Source organism: Mus pahari, chromosome 14, assembly GCF_900095145.1.
Source record: "Mus pahari chromosome 14, PAHARI_EIJ_v1.1, whole genome shotgun sequence".
Lineage (NCBI taxonomy): Eukaryota > Metazoa > Chordata > Mammalia > Rodentia > Muridae > Mus > Mus pahari.
The window spans coordinates 44806961-44829982 of NC_034603.1; the positions used below are offsets into that span (position 1 = coordinate 44806961).

The 23022-nt window shown below is 44.0% G+C and overlaps 1 protein-coding gene across 1 annotated transcript in view; it reads right to left on the reverse strand.

The window, feature by feature from the left end:
* Positions 1-4320: 4320 nt before the first annotated feature.
* Efcab5 (EF-hand calcium binding domain 5) overlaps positions 4321-23022 on the reverse strand; it is a 94185-nt gene continuing 75483 nt past the window's right edge. The window contains exons 15-19 of the mRNA XM_021212692.1: positions 19011-19111; positions 17703-17956; positions 16798-17081; positions 16347-16443; positions 4321-4514 (exon numbers count right to left, since the gene is read on the reverse strand). Coding sequence (XP_021068351.1) covers positions 4321-4514; positions 16347-16443; positions 16798-17081; positions 17703-17956; positions 19011-19111 — 930 coding nt within the window. The remainder of the gene's footprint in view (positions 4515-16346; positions 16444-16797; positions 17082-17702; positions 17957-19010; positions 19112-23022) is intronic.

Here is a 23022-nt window from a genome sequence, read left to right on the forward strand (position 1 = left end):
ACCAGGGTTGGCCTAGTTTAATGTACAGGTTTCCTGCCTGAGCCTCCTAATTCTGGGATTGTAAGTGTGTGCCAGCGTATTGGACTTCCAAAGTATAGTTTACCATGATAGACACCTGGCTAGGTTTGGCTCCTGGGCTATTTGCCAACTCCTAAGGCTAAAAGAATTGGAAGATTACTCTGAAATAAAGAAAATAGTGTGAGGTGGAACTAAGAATTTTCCTGATCTCAGCCGGCCTTGTATAATAGGATGATTCAACAAAGATTAATTAAAAAGGGGTCAAGGCCGTCTACCTCCTGCTAAAAAGATCAAATGGGAATAGGTCACACAGGACTGCCCAGCAGGGATCCCAGGATCCCAGATGATAAGGGCTTCTAAATTGCTGTTATTCAGGAATCTTCCATTGCCTTTGGGGCATAGTCATAAAGCAGTCCTAGGTTTTCATGAACTAGAATCTTGGCTTCTCAGACACAATGTTGAGGAGGGTTCTTTGCTTAGCTGGCGGTCTGCAGTAACTGTGGTAATTCCTACCGGACTCAAGGACACAGAAAAGCCACGGAGACTTTAGAACCCAAGTCTGGGCTCCTTAACAGGAGATATAATTCAGAAGTGAGCTGGGCCAGGAAAAGAACTTCTCACCACTGTACTCCCGAATGTGTAACAATTCCTGTTCCCTTTGGCTCTGAGGAAATGGTCACTTGGACTTGAGAACAAGACAGCTGCGGGGACAGTAGCACCCACACCAGTGGATTATCTGATTAATCTTTTGACACGAGAGTTACCTATGTCACTGTCACTACTTGCAGTCTCTGCTTTGAGCTTCTTAGTAACCTTTCACCTCTCTATGACGTCTGCTGACCTGTAGTAGTATGCAGCAGCTCTGTGAACACCACAGATCTAAGTTAAGCAAGAATGGTCAAATGAATGGCCACTGAATGTCCACCGAATGGCCACTGAATGTCCACCCCAAGACTGGGATGTTCAGGACCACACACACACACACACACACACACACACACACACAAGACCTGGGGAGCCTAACTATGGTACCAGTCTGTTCTCAGGACAGGCTTTTAAAAGGATAAACCAGGATCAGAAGTTCAGAAGGCAAGGGTGGAGGCAGTACTACATTTTGGCCAACTAGACAAAGTATTATCAGCCAAACTTTAAGCTTAGTCGTAAGTGAGGTAAGGGGTGGTGGGCGAGCGTTGAGATGGGGGGGGGTTGTGAGCGTTGAGATGGGGGGGGTTGTGAGCGTTGAGATGACAGAGACTGAGTACCCCGGCCATGTGGTTATGACCTTGAAGGAGAATTCTTCAGCATCAGCTGTGGATAATTACTTCTGGGAAGCAGAGTCTGAGAAGCTGAACTTAATTTCACCTCAGGAGCAGAATGGAGACTGAATACAAAATGGCTGCAGTTGTGTTAAAAGGAGCAGGCCTCAACATCCACCATCACATTTTTTTTCCCTCACTGAACACTTAATATCTTTTAAGGAAATATTCCATTTTCTATGTCAATTTTACTTGTCTATGCTTCAGGTTCATTTTTGCCGGACAGAGAGGAAATAAGGTCTCTGTACTATAGCCCAGGCTGGCCTTGACCTGGAAGTCCTCCTGCCTGAGCCTCCTCGGTGGTGGGATTACAGGGCTGCAGCACCACACCCAGCTGAGTACTTTCGTCTGTGTAAGTCTGCTTCACAAGTGGGCTTCATTTTAGTGAATGGTGACCCCTGATCCGAACAGCAATGGCTAGAGAGTCAGAGTCAAATGAAACAAAAATGCCATCGCCCAAAGAGGCCTCCCCAGCGGAGATCTGTGAGGACAGTCTAAGCTTAAGTGATAGGGGGTAAAATGTAATGATTAATAACTTGAGTATAAGGTAGTTACTGAACTGCTTCAGAAGAAACAAACAGGCCTTATCTGATGACTATTCTTGGCTGTCAACTTGTCAACTACAATCCAGAAGGGGGGGGCATTTTTCTTTGCCCTTGCCTTGCTAACATCCATTCCTCCACTGGCTTGGAGCCTACTTCTTCAGGATTCCGGCAGATGCAGAAGACCAGCTGAGACATCCAGCCTTGTGGGACTGAACAAGAACTAGATTCTTGAACTTTCCATTCACAGCCATTGTTGAATTAGTTGAACTGCAATTTTTAAGTCATTCCAATAATATATAGAGAGAGAGAGGGGAGGGAGAGATAGATTCATTCTCTAAATTCTATGACTCTAGGGAACTCTGACTAATACACCTGACTGTATTCAGTTAATTGATCTTGTCAGTTGAAAGAAGTTATTTACTTAGGGCCTTCCACATCCCAGTGTTGCTAAATTTCTTTCTCTGTCCTTCTTCCTAAGATTCCAATTACAAACAGGCACCATTCCACCAAGGTTTACCTAGGAAACTAATGCATTTATTCGGCTTCTTCCCTAGCACTGTCGAGGAGTTATGGGTAGGAACACAGGGGACCTTAAAAGTCGCCACGCAGAAGGTCTACACCCAGCATGGACTCTCCCATGGTTGCACTGTTGGAGTCTCCTCCCCTAGACCATCCATGCTTATGTTATTTACTCCAGCTCCTCCTGGAGTCCAGGACTGCAAACAACTGACTGGCAGGGGTGGCTAGATACCTAGGTGGGAGCCCCATCCTTCCTGTCTCCTACGGGGGAACTTCAATGAGCTCAGCTGTGAGGACCTTTTACAAGCAAATAGAGCTTATCTGAGAAAGTGGTGGCCCCAAAGTTACAACATTGAGCTTTGGGTCCTCCTGCTTTCAGTCCCCAAGTGCTGGGATTGGAGTTGTATGCCACCACATCTGATTTTAGGTTGTGCTGGGAGTCAATCCCAGGGCTTCGTGCTTGCTCATCAACAACACTGCCCACGGGGCTGCATCCCCAGGGCCAGACGCAACTCAGCAGTTGAGAACACTGGCTGCTCATCCAGAGGCAAAGAGGTCAATTCCTAGCATTTGGCTGTGACTGGCTCTCTCAGGTACTCTCCATTGCACAGGATGCACAAACACACTCATACACATAAAATAAAGATAACTCAAATATTAAAAAGAAAAAGTCATGAAAATATAAAGTATCTGTTATCACTAAGCTGTAGTAAATTTCATTCCCATAACCACAATATAAACAGCCTCTCTGGCCCGCCTCTCCCCAGCTGCCTGCACCATCATCTATTTTTACAAGTTTGTTCTGAACTAGCCCGGATATACGGCTATCGGTTTAATATCTTCAGGAACACTGTTGCTAGAAATGTTGCTGCAAATGCCTGAAAATGCTTCCCTCCAAATACGAAGTGGCCAAGAGTGGAAACGCTGGTCATGAGTTCATCCGAGATAAGATAGCTGGTAATGCCACTGGTGCCTTATCAGGAAAAGGTACAGGCTGCCAATCTCCACTTATAAGACACTCAGGACGCATCACAGTCTGTCACCTAATAAAGAAAGCAAAGTTTAATTTCCCAATTTTTATTAAAAATGGGATAAGATATGTTTTTACAAAGATGAAATCTTACAACACAGCAGTAAAGTTTGCTGTAATAACAAGCTTTGAGCAAATAGCCAGTCTTTTGTAGTTATAAACTTCAGAAGTTTTTGTTAATAAAAATTGCTGTTTTCTTTATTCTGTGAGCCATGGACAAACATTTCCTGTTCATTGAAATGATATTTGTGGCAGGGTAGATAATTATACTCACAACCCTCAAGGTGCGGAGGCAGGAATATCAGGGGTTCAAAGCCAGCCTGGGCTACATAGAAAGGCTAGTCTCAGAAATATATGGAGATCCTGTTTCAACCAACCAACCAACCAACCAACCAGAAATATAATAGTGACTTTTAAGTTGTTAAGGAAAGACGAGATAGAGAAGAGATGGAGAAGTAGTGTTTGGATACTATTTGAAAAAATTAAAAAAAAAAAAGTTACAAGTCCACGTCTTAAAATCTTTATTGTTTGGTACTCGTTTGATGTAAAAGCTGCCATTTCTCACTGCCCAGACCCCCAGTACTCTGTATTTTGCTATTTAAATTAATGAAAAGCAACTTCCAAAGCAGCTATAATAGTCTCCTGTTATACAGAAAGCTCAAACTAAAATACATTCTATTATGTATTCTGGTACTTTTGGCTATGGCCATCATTATTGCATGCTATTTAGATAAAAATCTCTCTCTTTGGTAGGTAGCACTTTTGGCTTTAGGGAGCACTGGAGTGAGTATCTGGGAGCAGAATATATCTATGGGGCATTCTTTCCAGTTGAAAATATTTCATGGTTAACAGCACTGGACACAATCAACATATCCCAATACAGTACCAATCCTTAAAATTTCTCTCGGATTGATCTCTCTGAGGATATTGCATAAATAGAGGTGGTACTCTTCTTGGGCAATGGCGGTGTAATGGAACTATCTTGTCGCATGTTTAGCTCTATGAGAGTCAAACAAATGCTTATCCAGTGGTACAGGAGTTCAATGACAATGTTCCTGAATTTCCAGACTTCAGTTCGAGAATGGCCTGCATGAAGAAAAGGAAAAGGCAGTATAGATAATATTGTACTTTAATTATGAAGAAATAAATTTAAATATGATTAAAATTCATTAGCTATGTTGTGAATCAAAATGATAGCAGTATCTTGTTTACATATTTAATTCTAAAAGGTAGATAGAATTTGATATCATGTAATGGGATAATACATAATAATACTGAAAATATATATATGCATATAATATGTAGAATCTTGTATATATTTGGGTATAACTTTTAAAGGTTTAAAAACCTGTAAGGTATATTACTTCATAAAGATATAGTAAAAGGAAGTCAGGTAATGGTGGCACATGCCTTTAATCCCAGCACTCAAGAGGCAGAGGCAGGTAGATCTCTGAGTTCAAGGCCAGCCTGTTTCTGCAACGCGAGTTCCAGCTACACAGAGGAAACCCTATATCAAAAAACAAAAAGACAGGGCTGGAGAGATGGCTCATCAGTTACGAGCACTGACTGCTCTCCCAGAGGTCCTGAGTTCAATTCCCAGCAACCACATGGTGGTTCACAACCATCTGTAATGGAATCCGATGCCCTCTTCTAGTGTGTCTGAAGACAGCAACAGTGTGCTCATATAATAAATAAATAAACAAATAAATCTTTAAAAAGACAAGCAAGAGATACAGTAAAAGGAATGACTCAGGCATGAAAGTGATATGCCCAAAATTCATGATCACATTAGGAGAAAAAAAAGAAAATGGGATCAGAGGTGTAGAAAATCTTGACTGCTTCTATTTATTATAGTTTATATCTTAAAAGCAAAACAAAACAAAACATCAGACTCAGATGGGCATAGAGATACCCTGTAATCCCAGCTCCTTGGCAGGCTGAAGCAAGAAGTTTGCTAGTTTGATGTTAGTCTAAACTAGATAACAATTCTAAGCCACCCTTAGCAACTCAGTGAGACCCTGTTTGGCTGGAGATGTAGCTGAGTGGCAGAGTGCCTGCCTTGCACACACAAAACCCTAGGTCACTGCCCAGCATTATAAAGCAAAGTGAAATGAACCTCACTCAAACAAGGCATGTGAAGGTTGGGTATAGAATATTATTTTATAATGAATACATAGTGCTTATTATTTATACTATGATATTTGAAATAGTCTCTAGGTAAAAATTGTTTTGAGATACGTAGTTACTGCCAACTATTGAAAACTTTAGCTGCCTTTCCTATAGTCTCCCAGGATCCAATGACTAATATTTAGATAGACTGGTCCAATGGAAGGAGCACCTTCGAGTTGAATAGGTCTGGATTCTAATTTTGGCTCAATCCCAACTGATTTTGTGATCTTAAACAGATCATTTACTTGCTCTGAGCCTGCCTATCTTTTTGTAAAATAGGAACAATACTGCGGGGTTATTATGAGAACAAACGAGACAATATGCAAGAGGATCTGCCTCTTTCCTCCCAGCACGGAACAAGTTTTATTCATCACTGTGGCTCCTAGTCTAACGCAGCCTTGACCCGGATAAAGATCTGCTGATTTGTGTTGAACAAACCATTATGTATACACATGAAACTGAGCGAGAGTTTTAAGTATCACTAAGAGAAGCTTAACCAGAATCTCAACCATCTACTAGAATTTTAAAACAGAACACCTTTAATAAGTTTTATTTACTGATGGTAGTGTAGTGTGTGTGTGTGTGTGTGTGTGTGTGTGTGTGTGCGTGTGTGTGCAGATCAGAGGACCCACTTGGAGGAGTTCTCTCCCTCTAACATGTGGGCCCAGGGATCAAACTTGGGTTGTAAGGCTTGGCAACGTTGAGTCATCACACAGACCCCAGGACACATTTTACTTCCTGTCTTCTCCTACCAATACAACTAGCAAGTTTCCCTGAACTGGGCTTGGCTTTAGCCTGGTTTTGAAAGCATCCTTTGAGCTATGCTGTAGCATATAACAGGAAAGGCTCATACAATAAAAAAATCGTTACATCTCCATTTTTATTGGAAGCTGACTTTAAAACATGTGGGTGCAATTATTTTTCTAACATTCTCTCTTTTTACACACACACACACACACACACACACACACACACAGAGAGAGAGAGGGAGAGAGAGAGAGAAGCACTGTTTTTTCTCATTCAATTGTAAGTGTTCAATAAATGTTGAATTGAAACAACATTAAATTAAGGAATAATTTAATTTCTTTATTTCAAGTCCTAAAAGTTTTTCCAGATTACAGCTCAATAATATTAGTGACAATTATGAATAAAAACAAGAACAGATGTTAGTCACGAGAACACATTAGAAACATATGATTCATCTCACTTTATGGGTAACTCTAGACCAATAAAAATACCTACTTAAAACACAGAGGGCACATTTGTCACCATTGATCCCTCTTTGTGCTAATTAGCTTCCTGGAAGCTTTACAAAGAAATATTACAGATTTCCAAAGATTACTCTAATTATTGTAATGTTCCCATGTTATACATCTAAATTAAATAAACGCAAAGTTCGCCCCAGGACACTCCTAGTACCCGTCCCAACTAATTTTCTGAGATAAAACAGCTCCCCACAGATTGTTCTGTGTGTCCCAAATCTTCAGAGAGTGCTCCGGTCCATCAGTGGTTGTCTGTGCTCTTGGCTGAATATTCAGTATGGAGACCGCTATCTATACCAGTTACCATCTCCTTGGTGATTGAAGGACAGGACGGTGAAGAGAAGGGTCGTTCTCTCTCAAGACCCTTTTGCCTATTTCCTGTTTTATTGTTACCAAGGTCAAAAGCTCCGAACCGCCCAGGAAGTAGTTTCTGTTCCCCTTTCCTTTCCAGAGTCGATGAATTTACAAGGGCTTCTAAAGAGCCCTCTAAGGAAGCCTGTACTCGCTCAGAAACATTACTGTTGGCTGCTACTGCCCTCTTGCGGTAGACAGGTGACTGACCGTCCCTACCCCCTCTCATAGCAATTCTCAAGAGTATGTCTACTTTTCTTTCTTTCTTCCACGACTCTATGAAATTATGACCATTTTGACTTGCCTTAGCAATGCTTACAGCAATTTTCAGTTACATTTAAGCTATAAGGATTTCAGAGTAAGCCACCGAATAACCTTGAGGGGTGTATTCAGTAAGCTTTTAATAGGGTATTTTTAGGTCCCACTTTAATCAAACTTTGAATAACACAGGGAATTCATTATGCTGGAAATATCAGACTATAAAAAGCATGTTTTTAAATTAAACCTCAATTTGTAGATCTCTGCTTTGACACTGGATTAATTAAGCTAAATCCTCTGGGAAGCATAGACAATTAATAAAAACAGGCAGAGCAAAAAGACTGAAGTATTTAACTTCAAGTTCAAAAGCCAAAGTGTTTCCTTCCAGCCAACTAACCAAGGTCAGCAGTATCTCTTGAAAGCTTTCCTCTCCCATCCGCCGTGTTAGCGTTAACTCTACATTTCAATTGCTAGACACCCCTAAGTCATTTTAAAATGCAGTCAGTTAGCATTACTGCTGCACACAGTAAGCTGAAGGTCAGCCCAGCAGTGCACATCTGGAAGGAGATGGGCGTGTAAGTTCCAGCTAGGTTTTTACATAGGCAAGGGAACTCTGTGGTGATAGTGGGGTCCTAATGTGTCCCTGCTGATATGAATGTCACCCCAAAGTTACCGTCAGGCCCCTCCCAGGCCTATCAGGAAAGGATCCGTGTTGAGCAAGGACGACAGCTCGTTCTTTGAGTTACTCCAGCTGAGTGGGAGCTTGTTCCAGGATGAATCCCGAGTTCTTGCAGCACACAGCCCCTCCACTCCCACTGTGAGCACGATTGCTGTACAACAGCACACACTCTGGACTTCTCACAACGCGGCCATAAATCAAATGTGCGAGTTTACATAGTTCATGGTTCGGTGAAGCCACCTTCAGACTTCTGGTGGCTGTCAAACCTGCTGCTATGCTCGCTCTGCGCTAAGACATTCCAAGAACTGTCTCCTCTTCTCCCTTTGCAAATCACCAATTGGCCAACAAATCTCTACCTAGAGCTTTCTCCAAAATCCCCATTTCTTTTTCTAGCGACTTAATCAGTTCTCAGCTTGGATATTCAATAGGCACCTCTACCTCAGCTTGCTAAAGTGTGAACTCTTTTTTAAGAAAGAGTTATTTATTTATTTATTTATTTATTTAATGCATATGAGTACACTGTAGCTGTCTTCAGACACACCAGAAGAGGGCATCAAACTCTGTTACAGATGGTTGTGAACCACCATGTGGTTACTGGGAATTGAACTCAGGACCTCTGGAAGAACAGTCAGTGCTCTTAACCGCTGAGCCATCTCTCCAGCCTCAAAGTGTGACCTCTTTAAAAAGTATTTATCTTTTATTTATTTATTTATTTATTTATTTATTTATTTATTTATTTATGTATACATGCAGGTGTGTGTGTGTGTGCTGTGCACATGCCTGTGTGTGTGCATGAGAGTGCCCACAGAGGTCAGAAGGTGGCATTGGATTCCTTGGAACAGGAGTTACACAGGTGGCTGTGAGCCACTACGTGGGTGCTGGGAACTGAACTCCAGTCCTCTGCAAGAGCAGCCAGTCACTGAGCCACCCCCCCCATGTGAACTCTTCATCTTCCCCCACCAGAGCCCCCATCCTACAGCGCCCTCCAATTTTACTAATGGCCTCTCCATTCCTCCAAACCATAGCGTCAACCTTGGCTCTTGTTTTATTCCCATTTTGCACCCAAGCTGTGGAGTTATGTTCTGGTTCTCACCAAAATCTGTACTATATGCGCTATGACCGACCATGTTTCACCATTTCTGTTGGCACCACCCCCGCCTCAGTTCCTGGGGCAGCCCCGCTGACTGGTCTCTGACTCTCCCCTCCCCGCCCCTCACCCACCCCAAAGCCTTTCTAACAGAGGTAGAATGATCCTCTTATTTTCTCCTCCCCCCTTTCTGTCCCTTTTTTCTTCTTTCAACCGTGTCTAACTATATAGGCCCTGGCTGTCTTGAAACTCACTATGTAGACCAGGCTGGCCTTGAACTCACAGAGATCTGCTTCCCAAGTGCTGGAATTGAAAGTCAGCATGGCCCTGCCCAGTTCCTTATATTTCCTTATTTTATTTCTTAGGTGGAGTCTTGCCATGTAACTCCGGTTGACTTTTGAACTCACACTCCTTCTTCTGCCTTAGCCTTGGAGCACTAGGAGTAGGAGCTACTGTCCTGGCTGTCAGAGGGACTCTTTGAAAGCATACACCATGTCACGAAATTCTCCAGCTTAACCCTTTTCTCATAGTCTGTTACTATGGTGTGAGGCTCTGACTGATTCGGCCCACTGCCCCACCCATCACCCCCCTGACCTCATCTTCCATGTGTCTCTTGTTCTCTTGCTCTGATCCTGACACAGTGTCCTCCCTGTGTCACCACACCCCATATTCCTGCCTCAGAAGGCCTTTGCTTTGGTTCCTTGCCCTGCTTGAAGTACTCGTCACAGACGGATCCATATAGCTGAGTTCCCTGCTTAAATTTCACCATTTGACAAAGTCTCTCTTAACTATCTATATTTGAACTGCTTCACACAAGACCTTAGATGAGATCCACCTCATCACCCAAGAGAAAACAAAACTGCATTCCACATTTCTTCGCTGTCTCCCACCAATACAACCCAATCACCTTACCCTGCTTATTTATTTATTTATTTATTTATTTATTTATTTATTTATTTATTTATTTAATTGAGGGTATCAGATCCCATTACAGATGGTTGTGAACCACCATGTGGTTTCTGGGAATTGAACTCAGGACCTTTGGAAGAGCACTCAATGCTTTTAACCACTAAGTCATTTCTCCAACCCTGCTTATTTATTTTATCTTGCATTTTATAAAACAGTTTTATTATTTTTAAATGTACATCTGGTATTTGGTCTACACGTATGTCTGCGTGAGGGAGTCAGACCCACTAGAATTTGAGTTAGACAGTTGTGAGCTGCCATGTGGGTGCTGGGAATTGATCCCTGGTCCTCTGGAAGACCAGTCAGTGCTCTTGAACACTGAGCCATCTCTCCAGATCCTTAGCATTATTATTTTCTTAATTATCACATTATATATTTGTTATGTTTACTGTTCTCTGTGTGAGTGTGTGTGTGTGTGTGTGTGTGTGTGTGTGTGTGTGTGTGTGAGTATTGTGCTCTGCCACCGACTCCATCCCAGCCCTGCCTTGTTTATTCTCTGCTTTCCTCTGGACTCTAAGGTTTGCGGGGTTTGTTTTTGTCTTAGATAGGCTCTCACTGTAGCTCAGGTTGAGATGATTCTCCTGATAGCACGCGAGAGCCACCTTGGAGTTGTGAGCTTCTTGAGAGCAGGGACCTTAGTCAGCTTTATTCTCTGTTGGTCCCCAAAGTCCTAAGACAGAGCCTGGCACAGTGTCAACATTCCTTTAAAGTGGTTGAGTAAAGGATGAAGGAATAAAGTTTGAGGAGCAGACAGAGATAAAGGAAGGGCAAGGGGAACAGGAGAAAAGAGGATGCTTAAGCCAGCAATGGAGGAGGCCTACATCTACCTATGCCAGCAGCCTCACTGCATTCAGAAAGGTGTCTAGATGCATTTAGGAAAGAGTGAGAGACCTGGTAGCACTGGGTGATTTCCTCTCTCATTTCATCTGAGGATAACATTTCAGGAATTTTGGGAGTGGGGGCTGATACGGGGCTGAGAGTGCAGTTCCCCGATGAACATGGCAGGGAATTGGGAGATGTTCTAAATATGGAGGCCCGCAGACTTCCCCCTCAAACCCTAGGATTTGGGAAGAGAGGCTGTTTCCTGTCCAGACAGTAACAGAAGAATCCTGTCACACTGGAAGCCAACGGTCCAAGATAAAGAACTTAGAGAAGCACACACGCAGGAAGTCACTTTGTTCTTAAACACCAGCAAATCATCACACGGAGACACAGGTATTCAAACGCCAAAGGAGAAAGAGAGGGAGGAGAACACTTCAAGATGCAATCATCAGTGCCCTGGGAGACCCAAGATGAAATGTGAACAGAGGTGCAGGGGCTCTCAGAAGGGCAAACGGCTGGCACCTCCCCAATCCACATTTTTGCAAACACTGGGAACCACGCCTAGGGCTTTGTGCGAGCTAGGTCTACGACTTAAGCTGTACTACTCTACTCATTAAAAATAGGACTTTGAAGACTGAGTCTAGGAGACTCAATGTTACAAAGTTATAACAATGTTATAAAGTGTTACAAAGAAGGAACAGGAGAAAGGGAGAGGAGGGTCACCATCCGCCTCCAGGTCACCTGTGCTGGATACATGCACTAGCCTACAACTGGCTGAGCAGAGCTTTGTGAAGAAAAAGGTGCCCCCTTCCAAGCAGACACAGCGTCAAGTCAAGGCACAGCACTCAGTCAGTGGAATGGGTTAGATAGTGAGCTGACATTTGCCCACTCAGTGGGGGGCCTTTGTGCAGCGCACAGCTTGCACAGCTGTAATAGCACCCTTGATGCTTTGTATGTAGGTAACCAGGAGGTGAGGATTTCACAACTGAAGAGACCCAGCAAGAACCCAGACCAATGGGTGGAAACAGCCATGCCAAGGCTTCTCACCAGGAAATCTCACAGCTCTGCGGATAAAGGAATGACTCTATAGCTTCTTCTTCTGAGAAGCAAGACAAAGGTAACATCTGCAAAATCAGAAAACAAGGAAGATTTCCAACATCTCAATAGCAGCCTTGCAAGTCAAAAGGCCATAGAGACATTCCCACAAAAGTTAAACAGAGAGCCGCCATTGAGCTAACCACTTCGCCCATAAGGTCTGAGTCTAAGAGAACAGAATATGCATCTTCTTAAACAAAACAAAACAAAACAAAACAAACAAAAAAATCCATCACCACCGCCAGCAAAGCAACTGTAAGCAAACCAGTCCTGGCAACACAATCCCAAGAGTCAACAGCAAAAATCCCATAGGCCCATGAACCAAGTGAGCTATAGCATATCGACATATAGATAATTCAGGAATAAACACCTAACATTCACTAAAATGCAGATGAACCCTGCAAACACTAGGATGGGCGAACAAGACACCACCAATTGCATAATCCCATTTATACCAAAAGTCCGGACAGGCAAATCCAAACAGAAAGAAAGCAGATACACGGTTGCTGGGGAACAGAGTGAGAGAAGAGGGAGCCAGCACTAATGGGCTACAGCTTACTTTTGAAAATGCCATAAAATTAGATAGTGTTGGTGATTGGTGTATTATCTAACCCGAGTGGTTTAGAACGCAGAAGTGTATGTGACGTGATCTACGCTTCTCTTGCTTTCTTTCCAGACAGGATTTCACATACTCTGGGCTGGCTTGAACTTGTAATGTACCCGAGGATGGCCTCTTAAGTCTCTCAAGCTCTTAAGTGAGCTTAAGACCTCTCAGCCTCTACCTCCCAAGTGCTGGCATTGCAGGTCGGGGCCTCCATGCCTCCTTTTCTGTGGGATTGGGCATTGATCCCTCAGCTTTGCATAGGTGTGGCATGGACTCTTAACAAAACGACCTACGTCCCAAGCTTGGAACCTCATGTTTTTTAAAATGAGGAATGGGTCAATGTGTCTCTGGTTAACGAGTTTCCCCCACTCTGGTGACAGAGAGAGAGGAAGACAAACCTGAGTCCCCAACTCCTAAATGTCTTCAAAACTCTCTTCCCCAGCAAAGTTCAAGTATGAGTGACTAACTGAAAACATTATTCAGACATAAAATCTCTGGAAAAGCACTTTTTCCCAGAAAACCACTACTGGGGAAGGGCACAGAAGTCAGGGGCTTGCTTAGCTAAGTGTGGGACCCTTGGTCCTAGACCCAGCACTTAAGGAAAAGCCAGGAGAAAGGCAACTGATACTGGGCAAGGACAGCCAGTGAGAGGCTTTGGAGCCCTCAGTCCTGAATGGGACACTGCCATCAAACCCCTCCTCTCAAGGCTTAAGGTGTGGGAGAGGAGACAGACTGTAAGAGCCAGAGGTGGGGGATGATGCCAAGGAACAACGTCTTCTAGACCCGACAAGGTTGCTACAGGTATGAACTCACAGAGACTGTGACACGTTCAAGCTACACAAAAATCCCAGCACAGAGAAGGGGAAGTGGACGCAACATCCCATCCCTAACCAGAAGCTATTTGGAGATGGCTCCTGCTGGGAAAGCAACACTCAGTTTTCCCCGTGGGGTGTCTATCAACCACACTCCAGATCCTATGCTCTTCCCGGCAGGTCCAATCTCAGAGAGAACCTGCAGACATTGCCAGTGCCATCTCATACTGATCGGGCTTCCTGAATAAGAGTTTTTTTTTTTTTTTTTTTAAGCTGCAGGAAGGCCACACAAACTTTGAACTATAATAGATTGCCCCTGCCACAAGGGTCCTCTCCTGACACAAGATGCGCCCCAAAGAATGCTTTCTCTTCCCTCAAGCATGGAGCTTAGAATTTCTTGATAGAATTTTATCTAAATGAGGGAGGACTGATATATCCCGGTGACCTATGAGCTTTGTTGGTTGCTACTGAGACTGATAACACTAAAAGGGAAACCTGCCAATTGTTGGTTTCTGGCTGCGTCCTGGTCTATCACCTACAGTTTTGATTTCTGCCACACGAGGGCACTATCGGAAAGCAGAACGCAGTATTTCCGTGGTCAAGGATGCTGAAGGAAAGGCTAGAGTTCAAAGACTGGGCGAGTGGTGGAAATTTGCCTGTGTTCTGAGCAGAGCAGGTGGCTCTAACAGGCAAATCTGAGGCAGAGTCTAAAGAGATTCCTTTGAGGCATTGTGCCCTGCCACAGGAGCCTTTAGCCTCTCCCCAGATTGCCGGATGGGCTTATTAAGGACACACACCTGCAGGGTGTAAAATGGCAAGGTCGTCCCTCGTGCTTATTCCTTATGTCAGAGGGACTGGATTGAAGATCGGTGGGTGCCTATGTCCTTGTCCAAGAAGGGGAACATCACTCAGGAACACAAGGAATCCTGGCAGTAAGCTCGAGGGGCTGGCAAGTTGGCAGGGTCAAAGATGAGCAAGGCCACAGGGAGAATAAATACCAATGAGACAAACTGGCCTGCTGGAGTTCATGGCGGCTGTTAGTTCTCCCCCAAAGGAAGAACCAGAGACTAGAGGTGGGGGTGGGGCCAGGGAGACCGAGCCTGGAGCTAGGCATCCTGGGGGACAGATACAGGCTTCTCTGGACTCCAAAGTCCTCAGATATAGAGTAAGTTTATGAAAGTATACACCGGGCAGGTCTTAATGACACAGGTCTGTAACCCTAGCCACTTAGAAGACCCACAGCAGGAGGATCACAAGTTCAAGGCCTGCCTAGGCAATTTAGTGAGACTTTCAAAATAAAAAGTAAACAGCACATAGGAGGTCTAGCTTGGTGGTAGAGTGCTTGCCTAGCAAGTATTCAGTCACACACATACACACACACACACACACACACACACACACACACACACGGCAAACAGTAAACACTATCCAGTTGTTTTTATTGCTGATGTTACTGGTTCCCTTGAACGATCCTTAGAAGTCACATCTGTGGTGCCTGTGAATGTAGAGGCTCCCACGACTGAGCTCAGAGTCATGAGCTGTTGCTCATGTAGAATTCCAAATAGGAGTTTTAAACCAGATTCTCATTACTCATGGTGCACACTAATTCTCTGGGAGCCCAAGGCACTCTTAGGCTTCTGGGAGTGCCTTGCTGTCCTAGCAACATCCCGATGGCATCGCCACACCACAAGCTCAGTGCTCTGCTACCCGTGTCTACAGCCTGAAGGGCAAGGCTCCCATCCATGCCATTGCTTTTATCTTTTCCTTGCCCCTGGGGTTTCTCAGTTCTGAGCTTCGCAACCTAATATATGTACCACTGAAGCCCAGAAAGCCTCTGACTTGGTGGAGGGGAGAGAGAGAGAGAGAGAGAGAGAGAGAGAGAGAAGAGAGAGAGAGAGAGAGTGAGTAGGGGAGTCCGAAGAAGCCTGGATCTGTCCTCAGGGTGTTTAGCTCCAGGTTCGGTCTCCCCAACTGTACCCCAATGTCCAATTCTTCCTTCGGAGAGCGGTAACAGAGCCACGTCACTGTTGATGATAATAATGCTTTTGCTTGTTTTCTTTTGGAGACTGAGTCTTACATGCAGCACTGGCTGGCTGGCCACTGGTCTTGGGCTTGCAGATCCTTTTGATCCTGCCTTTCACACCAAGTCAGTGATTAGTTTTTCCTAAGTGGAACACGCAGTTTTTACTGCATTCACCTGCATGCCTGGCCTGAGGTGTCCGTCCGGTGGAGGACCCCACACCCGAGCAGGACTTTGCCTATGTGTGTTTGCTTTTGGGTATGGCTGGTTCTCTGGTAGGTTCCATTACCTCCAACCCAAGAGCCTCCTGGCTCTGCACTCTTGCCAACTCTCCTCTGAAGGAGGCCACACTATGAGACTTTACACACTAATGATCTTTTAACAAGTCTTTATTGGAGCTAAAAATAGAAGACTTTTTGTTCACTGCTCAGTTCTTACTGTAGTTCCCATCTGTTTGCTTTGAGATGAAGGTCTTGCAATGTCACCCTGGCTGGCCCTGAACTTCTGGACTGAAGAGATCCTCCTGACTCAGCTTCCTTAGTAGTGAGAGCTATTAAAAAGCTTTGAGTGAGTACAAGCAGGCACACCTGTTAATTCTTATGTGTGGCACGGACGCTTCAGGGAACAGAGCAAATTGTAGACTGTATCTTTTCTTTTAGAAACTCATGAACATTTTTACTTTCATGTAAACACAATTCAAGAGCCATCTTATTGTTGTTATTTTCGCTATGATAGAAATCTCTCACAGACTTTGGCTTTTAGTATATATTTAAATTATCAGGTAGACCCTTACCTTGGATATAGCTTGTAACGAGCTCTACATTAACCTCCACGTTGCTAGCGGTCGGATCAAGCCCACAAATCTCCTCCACTAAGTACTTGTTAACATGCTGTGGACAACGAACAAAAGATAAGCTCTGTGATCACTCAGTAGAAATGCAGTGCCTGGCTCACCAGCGTACACAACCCCAGACAGGTAAATTGTCAACCGGCAAATCTCTGGGGTCAGATGTCGAGATCACGGACAGCTTTGGGGTATATGGTTTGGGGTCTATAGGGATCATGAGAAAGGATAAAAGCTGGACTTTTATGATGTCATTGTGCATGCACACTTGTGTGTATGCACACTTGAGAGCTCAGGTGTGGGTTCTGAGGATGCTCCTGCTAGCTGCAGATTCTTGCATCCGCACGCCTTTGAGCTCCACCGTTACAATTTGCCCACTAGAAATCACCCCCAAACTCACAAACTTCCATCTTTCCCACTCTTCCAAGTCGCTTAAAGATTCTTTCTCCCGCTGAGAGAACAAAATAACTCCTTTCAGGATGTCGTGTACCAGGGCCACGTTGGCTTCCACCTCCTGGGGACTGATGTCCTGAAGAACCGAGTCGGCATGATATTTGTGCTCATAGAGCAGCAGAGACACAAAGTCCATGGAGTCAAGGAGGCGGAGGCATTCCTGAAGCTCCTGCAGCATGGTTCGGAAGAAAAGAATCCCTGCCCGCTTCACCTCTCCCGTGTTTTCCATCTCTGGAATGATACACATTCTAATTATGAACATAGCATACACAGCATTCTGAGCATGTTATAATAAACCTTTTTTCTCAGGCAAAAGAAAAGCATGTCCCGTGATTTTAAGCAACTTTAGTTTCTCTGATTATGAAAAAAGAAATGACAAAATAGAATTATATCTGATGTACCATTTAGGGATTAAAAACTGAAAAAACAAACAAACCTGAATCTGAGTTTTATAGTTAGGGCTTAGGCTGAAGGTTTCCTCCATTATTAATTATGATATATATATATATGTATATATATATGTGTGTGTGTGTGTGTGTGTGTGTGTTAAATTGTGGGGGAAAAAAACCAGGTGAAAAGTTCAGCTTTTTACCATCTGTGGTTTACCAAACCTCACTTTGCACACCTGTGAAATGGGCTATCCATTGCCCTCATGTGTTTCCCAGCAGATGGGCCATCTTGCCTCTTACTGGAAGGTCTAACTGAGATGACGACATGATTCCTTGTCCTTTGCTGGGTTACAGAGCAGACATACATGGCTAAGACTGCACAAGGAGATTCTCCTCACATGGAAAGATCGACATTCTGGAATGATTAGCTGGAAAATATACCCTGCCACCATATTCACAATACCTATAACCATAGTTCTCTCGATTTCTCCAGAGAATTCGCCCAATATTTCATAGGAGACGTTTTGGATCATCTTCGCCATTTTCTGGAGATCTTTATACTCTTGGTACACCAGCATCCTGGTCTGGCCAATGTTAACATCGAGGACGCCCATAGCCTCTTTGGTTCTCTGGCGAAGTGGAATGGCAATGTGGGTTTCTCCACCAGAAGAAGCCAAAATAACTTCCGAAGTGTCTGTGCATTTAAAGAGGAAGTCCCTGAAACCAAAACCAAATATGCATAAGTCTCTTACAGACCGGCCTGCTCACGGCACTCCAAATCCAAATATACTGAATTACCCTCTTCTGCTCATCTTGCCCCATCACCTGTCATGGTCCTCTCATCTTCCCAGAACGCACCAAGTTCACATGACTGTCCTTTGGCTCACCTCAGGTGGGTATGGTGCTGGTTGAGCAGCCCTTCAGCAGAGCGCCTTCCCTGATGAGCTTACTAAAGGCAGCAGTCCCAGGTTGCCCTGTACCACAAGGCTCTGCCTTGCTGCTGTCTAACATGGCCTAGTTACACTTATCTGAAAGGTGTTTTGTTTGTTTGTTTGTTTGTTTGTTTGTTTGTTTAAATGTGCCAACAGTCTAAAATGTGTTAGATGAATGCTGGAAGTTTCCCTAAAAGCAGAGCCCAGAACAAGGGTACTTCGTGCAAGTCACTTATGAGGAGGTGCTCCTAGGAGCCTGTGAGGGACTGAGGGAAGTGGCATCCTGTCTGCTCAGTTTAGTCCCAAGGAGATGTGGGATGTCAGTTATACCAAAGAATAAGTCTTATTCCAAGGCAAGGGAGGGTGTTTGCATTCCGGCATGTGTCTGTCACTGGTTGACAGCTGCTCTAGGTGTGTGGTGGGGGTCGGGGGATGGGGGGAGAGAATTTAGGGTAATCCTGGGAAACAGCTAAAGGGCTCTAACCATGGAAGGGCACTTCCTTAGAGAAAGTTTCCCTGCAGGAAACATGACGGGAGGCATTGTGGGGTCTGGGCAGGGTAGCTACCTACCTGCTTCAATGAGAGATTATTATTATTATTATTATTATTATTATTATTATTATTATTATTTTTAAATAGCGCCCCCTATCCTGTTTGTGCTGGTGATGGGAAGGACACGTGCATTCTAATGCTCATAGAATTGTGAGCAAAGCAAGTGTTGTTCGGTAAAGTTAAACAATAATAAATGAGCTATTAGAATGAGTGTGTGTAGCAATCAGGGCAGAAGTGTCTTCACATTCATGACCGTGCCAGTCAGATGAACCACATGTGCCTCATACCTAAAGATGCATGCGTTCCTCGTGATGGTCGGGGGATCTGTGTGGATTTCTGCTAGACCAAGACAATCTGTAACCATCATTTTGCGCAAAACATAGTCCTCCTGAAAAACAGGAAGAGATCTTGTTGGAAAGCAGTAATCAGACCTTTTGGGAATGCACAGAGAAAAATCAGGGAAATTTAAATAAATTTTAGCTTTTTTTTTTTTTTTTGTAAAGATTAATTTTATTTATATGAGTACACTGTAGCTGTCTTCAGACATATCAGAAGAGGGCATCAAACTCCATTACAGATGGTCGTGAGTCACCATGTGGGTGTTGGGAATTGAACTCAGGACCTTTGGAAGAGTAGTCAGTGCTCTTAACCGCTGAACCATCTCTCCAGCTTGAATTTTGCCTTTAAGGACATTGACACTGTATATATTCTGGGTCATTAAAAGAACCATATGCCCAAAGTGAAAGTGTTTTTCAAAGGAATAACATTATTTTAATACATAGGTTAAAAAAAAATCTGATAAAGCTACCTGCTTCTGTTTTGTTTTGTTTTGTTTTGTTTGCTTGTTTGTTTTGCCTTGAGATAGATAGGGCTTCACTATGTACCCCTGGTTGGCCTGGAACTCTCTATGTAAATGACTGGCCTCAGACTCATAAAGATCACCCACCTCTGCCTGCTTAGTACAGAGTTTAAAAGCATGTGCCACCACAGTTAGCTAAGCTATGTGCTTACTGTAGGCCTGCTATGGTAGCACATGCCTGTAAAACCAATGCTTGGAAGGTGGAGGTAGAAGGATCGTGAATTTAAGGTTCGTCTTGGTTATATAGTGAATTTCAAGCCATCCTATGTAAGATACCATCTCAATTAACAACAACAAAAAACACTTAGAAAATATATAAAAGCCTATGAAAAATGAGTATAATAAATATTTTTCAATGAAGTCATTTTCTCTACTACTTTACTACAACTATTCTTTTTTTTTAAGATAGTATTTTAAAAAAAGATTTATTTAATTTATGTATGAGTGCTCTATCTGCATGTACACCTGCTTGTCAGAACAGGGCACCAGTTCCCACTATAGATGGTCATGAGATATCATGTGGTTGCTGAGACTTGAACTCAGGACCAGGTGAGATGCAGGGTCCACACCTCAGGACCAGCTAATCCACCTGTTGTAAGTGGTAAGGGGCAAAGGGGGAGGTGTGTGTGTGCTTATCCCCTCTGCCCAAACCACCCCATGGCAGACAAGGGGCAGAGCCAGCTCTCCTGAGCGCTCACACTCTTGGGGCCAACTCTCCCCCAACCCCTGCCATCAGGGTCAGCCATATTGTGCTGCACAGGTGAGGGGTGGGGCTAGCTCAGCATTGTGCCTCCTACACAAACCAAGGACATCTGAATGGCCTTTGGTGGTAACATGGGCCTGGGACATCAACACAGACCTAGGCTGCTGTAGGACCCAGGCATGGTCCCCTGGCAGCAGCCTGGGCCCAGATGTCCCCATGGCCTCAGGTGGCAGTGTAGGCCACTTAGATCAGCATGTCCTCCTGTAGCAGCATGGTCTCCAGTGGCAGCCCAGACCACAGACATCTGGTTGGCCTTTGGTGGCAACTCCAGCCACAGATATCAATACAGACCCACAGCTGCAGCAGGACCACAGACACCCAAAATGGCCCTTGGTGGCAGCCCCTGGACCAGGACCTCATCCTTATATCTGCCTATTTATCACTGCCATTGAGTCTCCAGATCCACCTTTCTACTCTTGGACTTGCTTTCTCTTTCATCTCTTCACGGCATTTCCCATCTTTCTGTCACACATTCATCTGTGTGTGCGGTGGCATTGGAGGCAGGCACTTGTGTGTCTTTCTTCTGGATGCCACGGAGCCAGTGTGGCTGGGGCGGGGAAGCTTGTGTGTCTTTCTTTTGCTGCCATAGGCAGGCTGGCTTGGGGCAGGCACTAACACTTACTTCTTGATAAACTTTGCTTCCTGTGGGTTTTAGGACCGCGTTCTCCCCATTTATCTTCCTAGCACGCTGACATTCCTTTTTCATTCTCTTTGCTTCATCTCTATTTCCCTGACTTCTGATTAGATTTCAGCCTTTCTGACACTTCTTTGTAACGTCTATTCTTGTAAGTTGCAATACACTGAATGTAGGAGGCTACATAAAATTTATATCATTAAAGGTTTCTGGATGTGCGAGGACCAACAATTAATTCAAAATCAAAATGAACTGAGATGTTTCCTGCAGCCCTTGCTGGTGTTGCATCATGTGACACACGCAACATGCCCCAAGTCACCAAGGAATGCTGCTGAACCACCCCAGGTTCAAGACTGCTGTGTTAATACTCTGCTCTTACAGAAACATATGCGGGAAACAAAGACTTGTTTATTCTTCTCTCTTATGTTATATCTGGACCCTGGTTTCCCCTCCCTCCTCTTCCCTCAGTCTCCCCTCCTCCACCTAATGTTTGGCTCTGGGTCTCTGCATCTGTTTCCATCAGTTGCTGGGTGAAGCCTCTCTGATGACAACTGGGCTAGGCACCAATCTATGAGCATAGCAAAATATCATTACCCATTATCTCACTGGATTTTTTTTTTTCTTGTCAGTTATGTTTGATTCTATTCTAGGACTCTGGGCTACCCAGCCTCTGGTTCCTGACTCTCCTGGAGTGTTGGAATAAGCTTTCTCTCCTGGAGTGGGTCTCACACAAATTCTGTGCCACCATTATCCCAGCACAACTTATAGATAGGAAGGACAAATTGTAGATCAATGGTTTTGTGGCTGGGTTGGTGTCCCAGTCCCTTCACTGGAAGCCTTAGCTGGTTACGGAAGATGATCGGGTCAGGCTCTGTATCCTCATTGCTAGGAGTCTTAGAGAGGGTCATCCTCGCAGATTCCATCACACTAGGTTTCTACCTCACCCCCAAATGCTCCCCAATTCTAGTCGCCTCTCTCAGTACTTTCTCTCTTCATCCTCTCCTACCCCCTCCACTCAATCCCTCCTCTTTCTGCTCCCACCCACCCCTGGTCCTCCTTCAATGTCTATTCTATTTCTGCTTCCGAGGGAGATTCATGTGATCCCCTTTGAGTCCTTATTGCTTAGCCTCTCTGGGTCTGTGGATTGCAGCATGATTATTCTTTACTTTACAGCTAGTATCCACTTAATTGTTGACCTTAGTGCCTGAGCTATTGATGTTCAGTTCAGGAAGTTATCTCCTGCATCAATGCATTCAAGGCTGTTTCCCACTTTCTCTCCTATCAGTTTCAGAGTATCTGGTTTTACAGATCCATTTGGGCATGGATTTTCTGCACAGGTATATGTGCATTTTTCTACATGCAGACATTCAGTTAGACCAGCACCATTTGTTGAAGATCCTTTCTTTTTTCCGTTGTGTATTTCTGGCTTATTTATCAAAAAATCAGGTGTCCATAGGTGTGCAGATTTACATTCTGGGTTTTTTATTCTATTCCATTGATCAACTTGTCTTATTTTTCAAAGGGTTGTGGTGGAATTCTCTGCTTTTTTAAAAAAGATTTATTTATTTTATATATGTGAGTACACTGTAGCTGACTTCAGATGCACCAGAAGAGGGCATCGAATCCCATTACAGATGGTTGTGAGCCACCATGTGGTTGCTAGGAATTGAACTCAGGACCTCTGGAAGGGCAGTCAGTGCTCTTAACTGCTGAGCCATCTCTCCAGCCCTCAACCTGTTTTGTTTTTTTTTTTTATGCCAATACCATGCAGTTTTTATTTCTATAGCTCTCTAGTACAGCTTGAAATCAGGGATGGTGATACTCCTGGAAGTTCTTTTACTGTAGAGGAATGAAACAAAGACTTTTGCTATTTTCCCACCACTATTCCTTAGCATGTAAGGATCAAATTAGTATATCTTTGGATAATGTTGTATTAGAATATTTGATTTTAAAAATTGCTAACTTGAGATCATAAAAAATTGTTAAATTAATTTTCATTTGGGACTAGGATACAGTTCCTTACATACTTCTGCCTTTTGTATT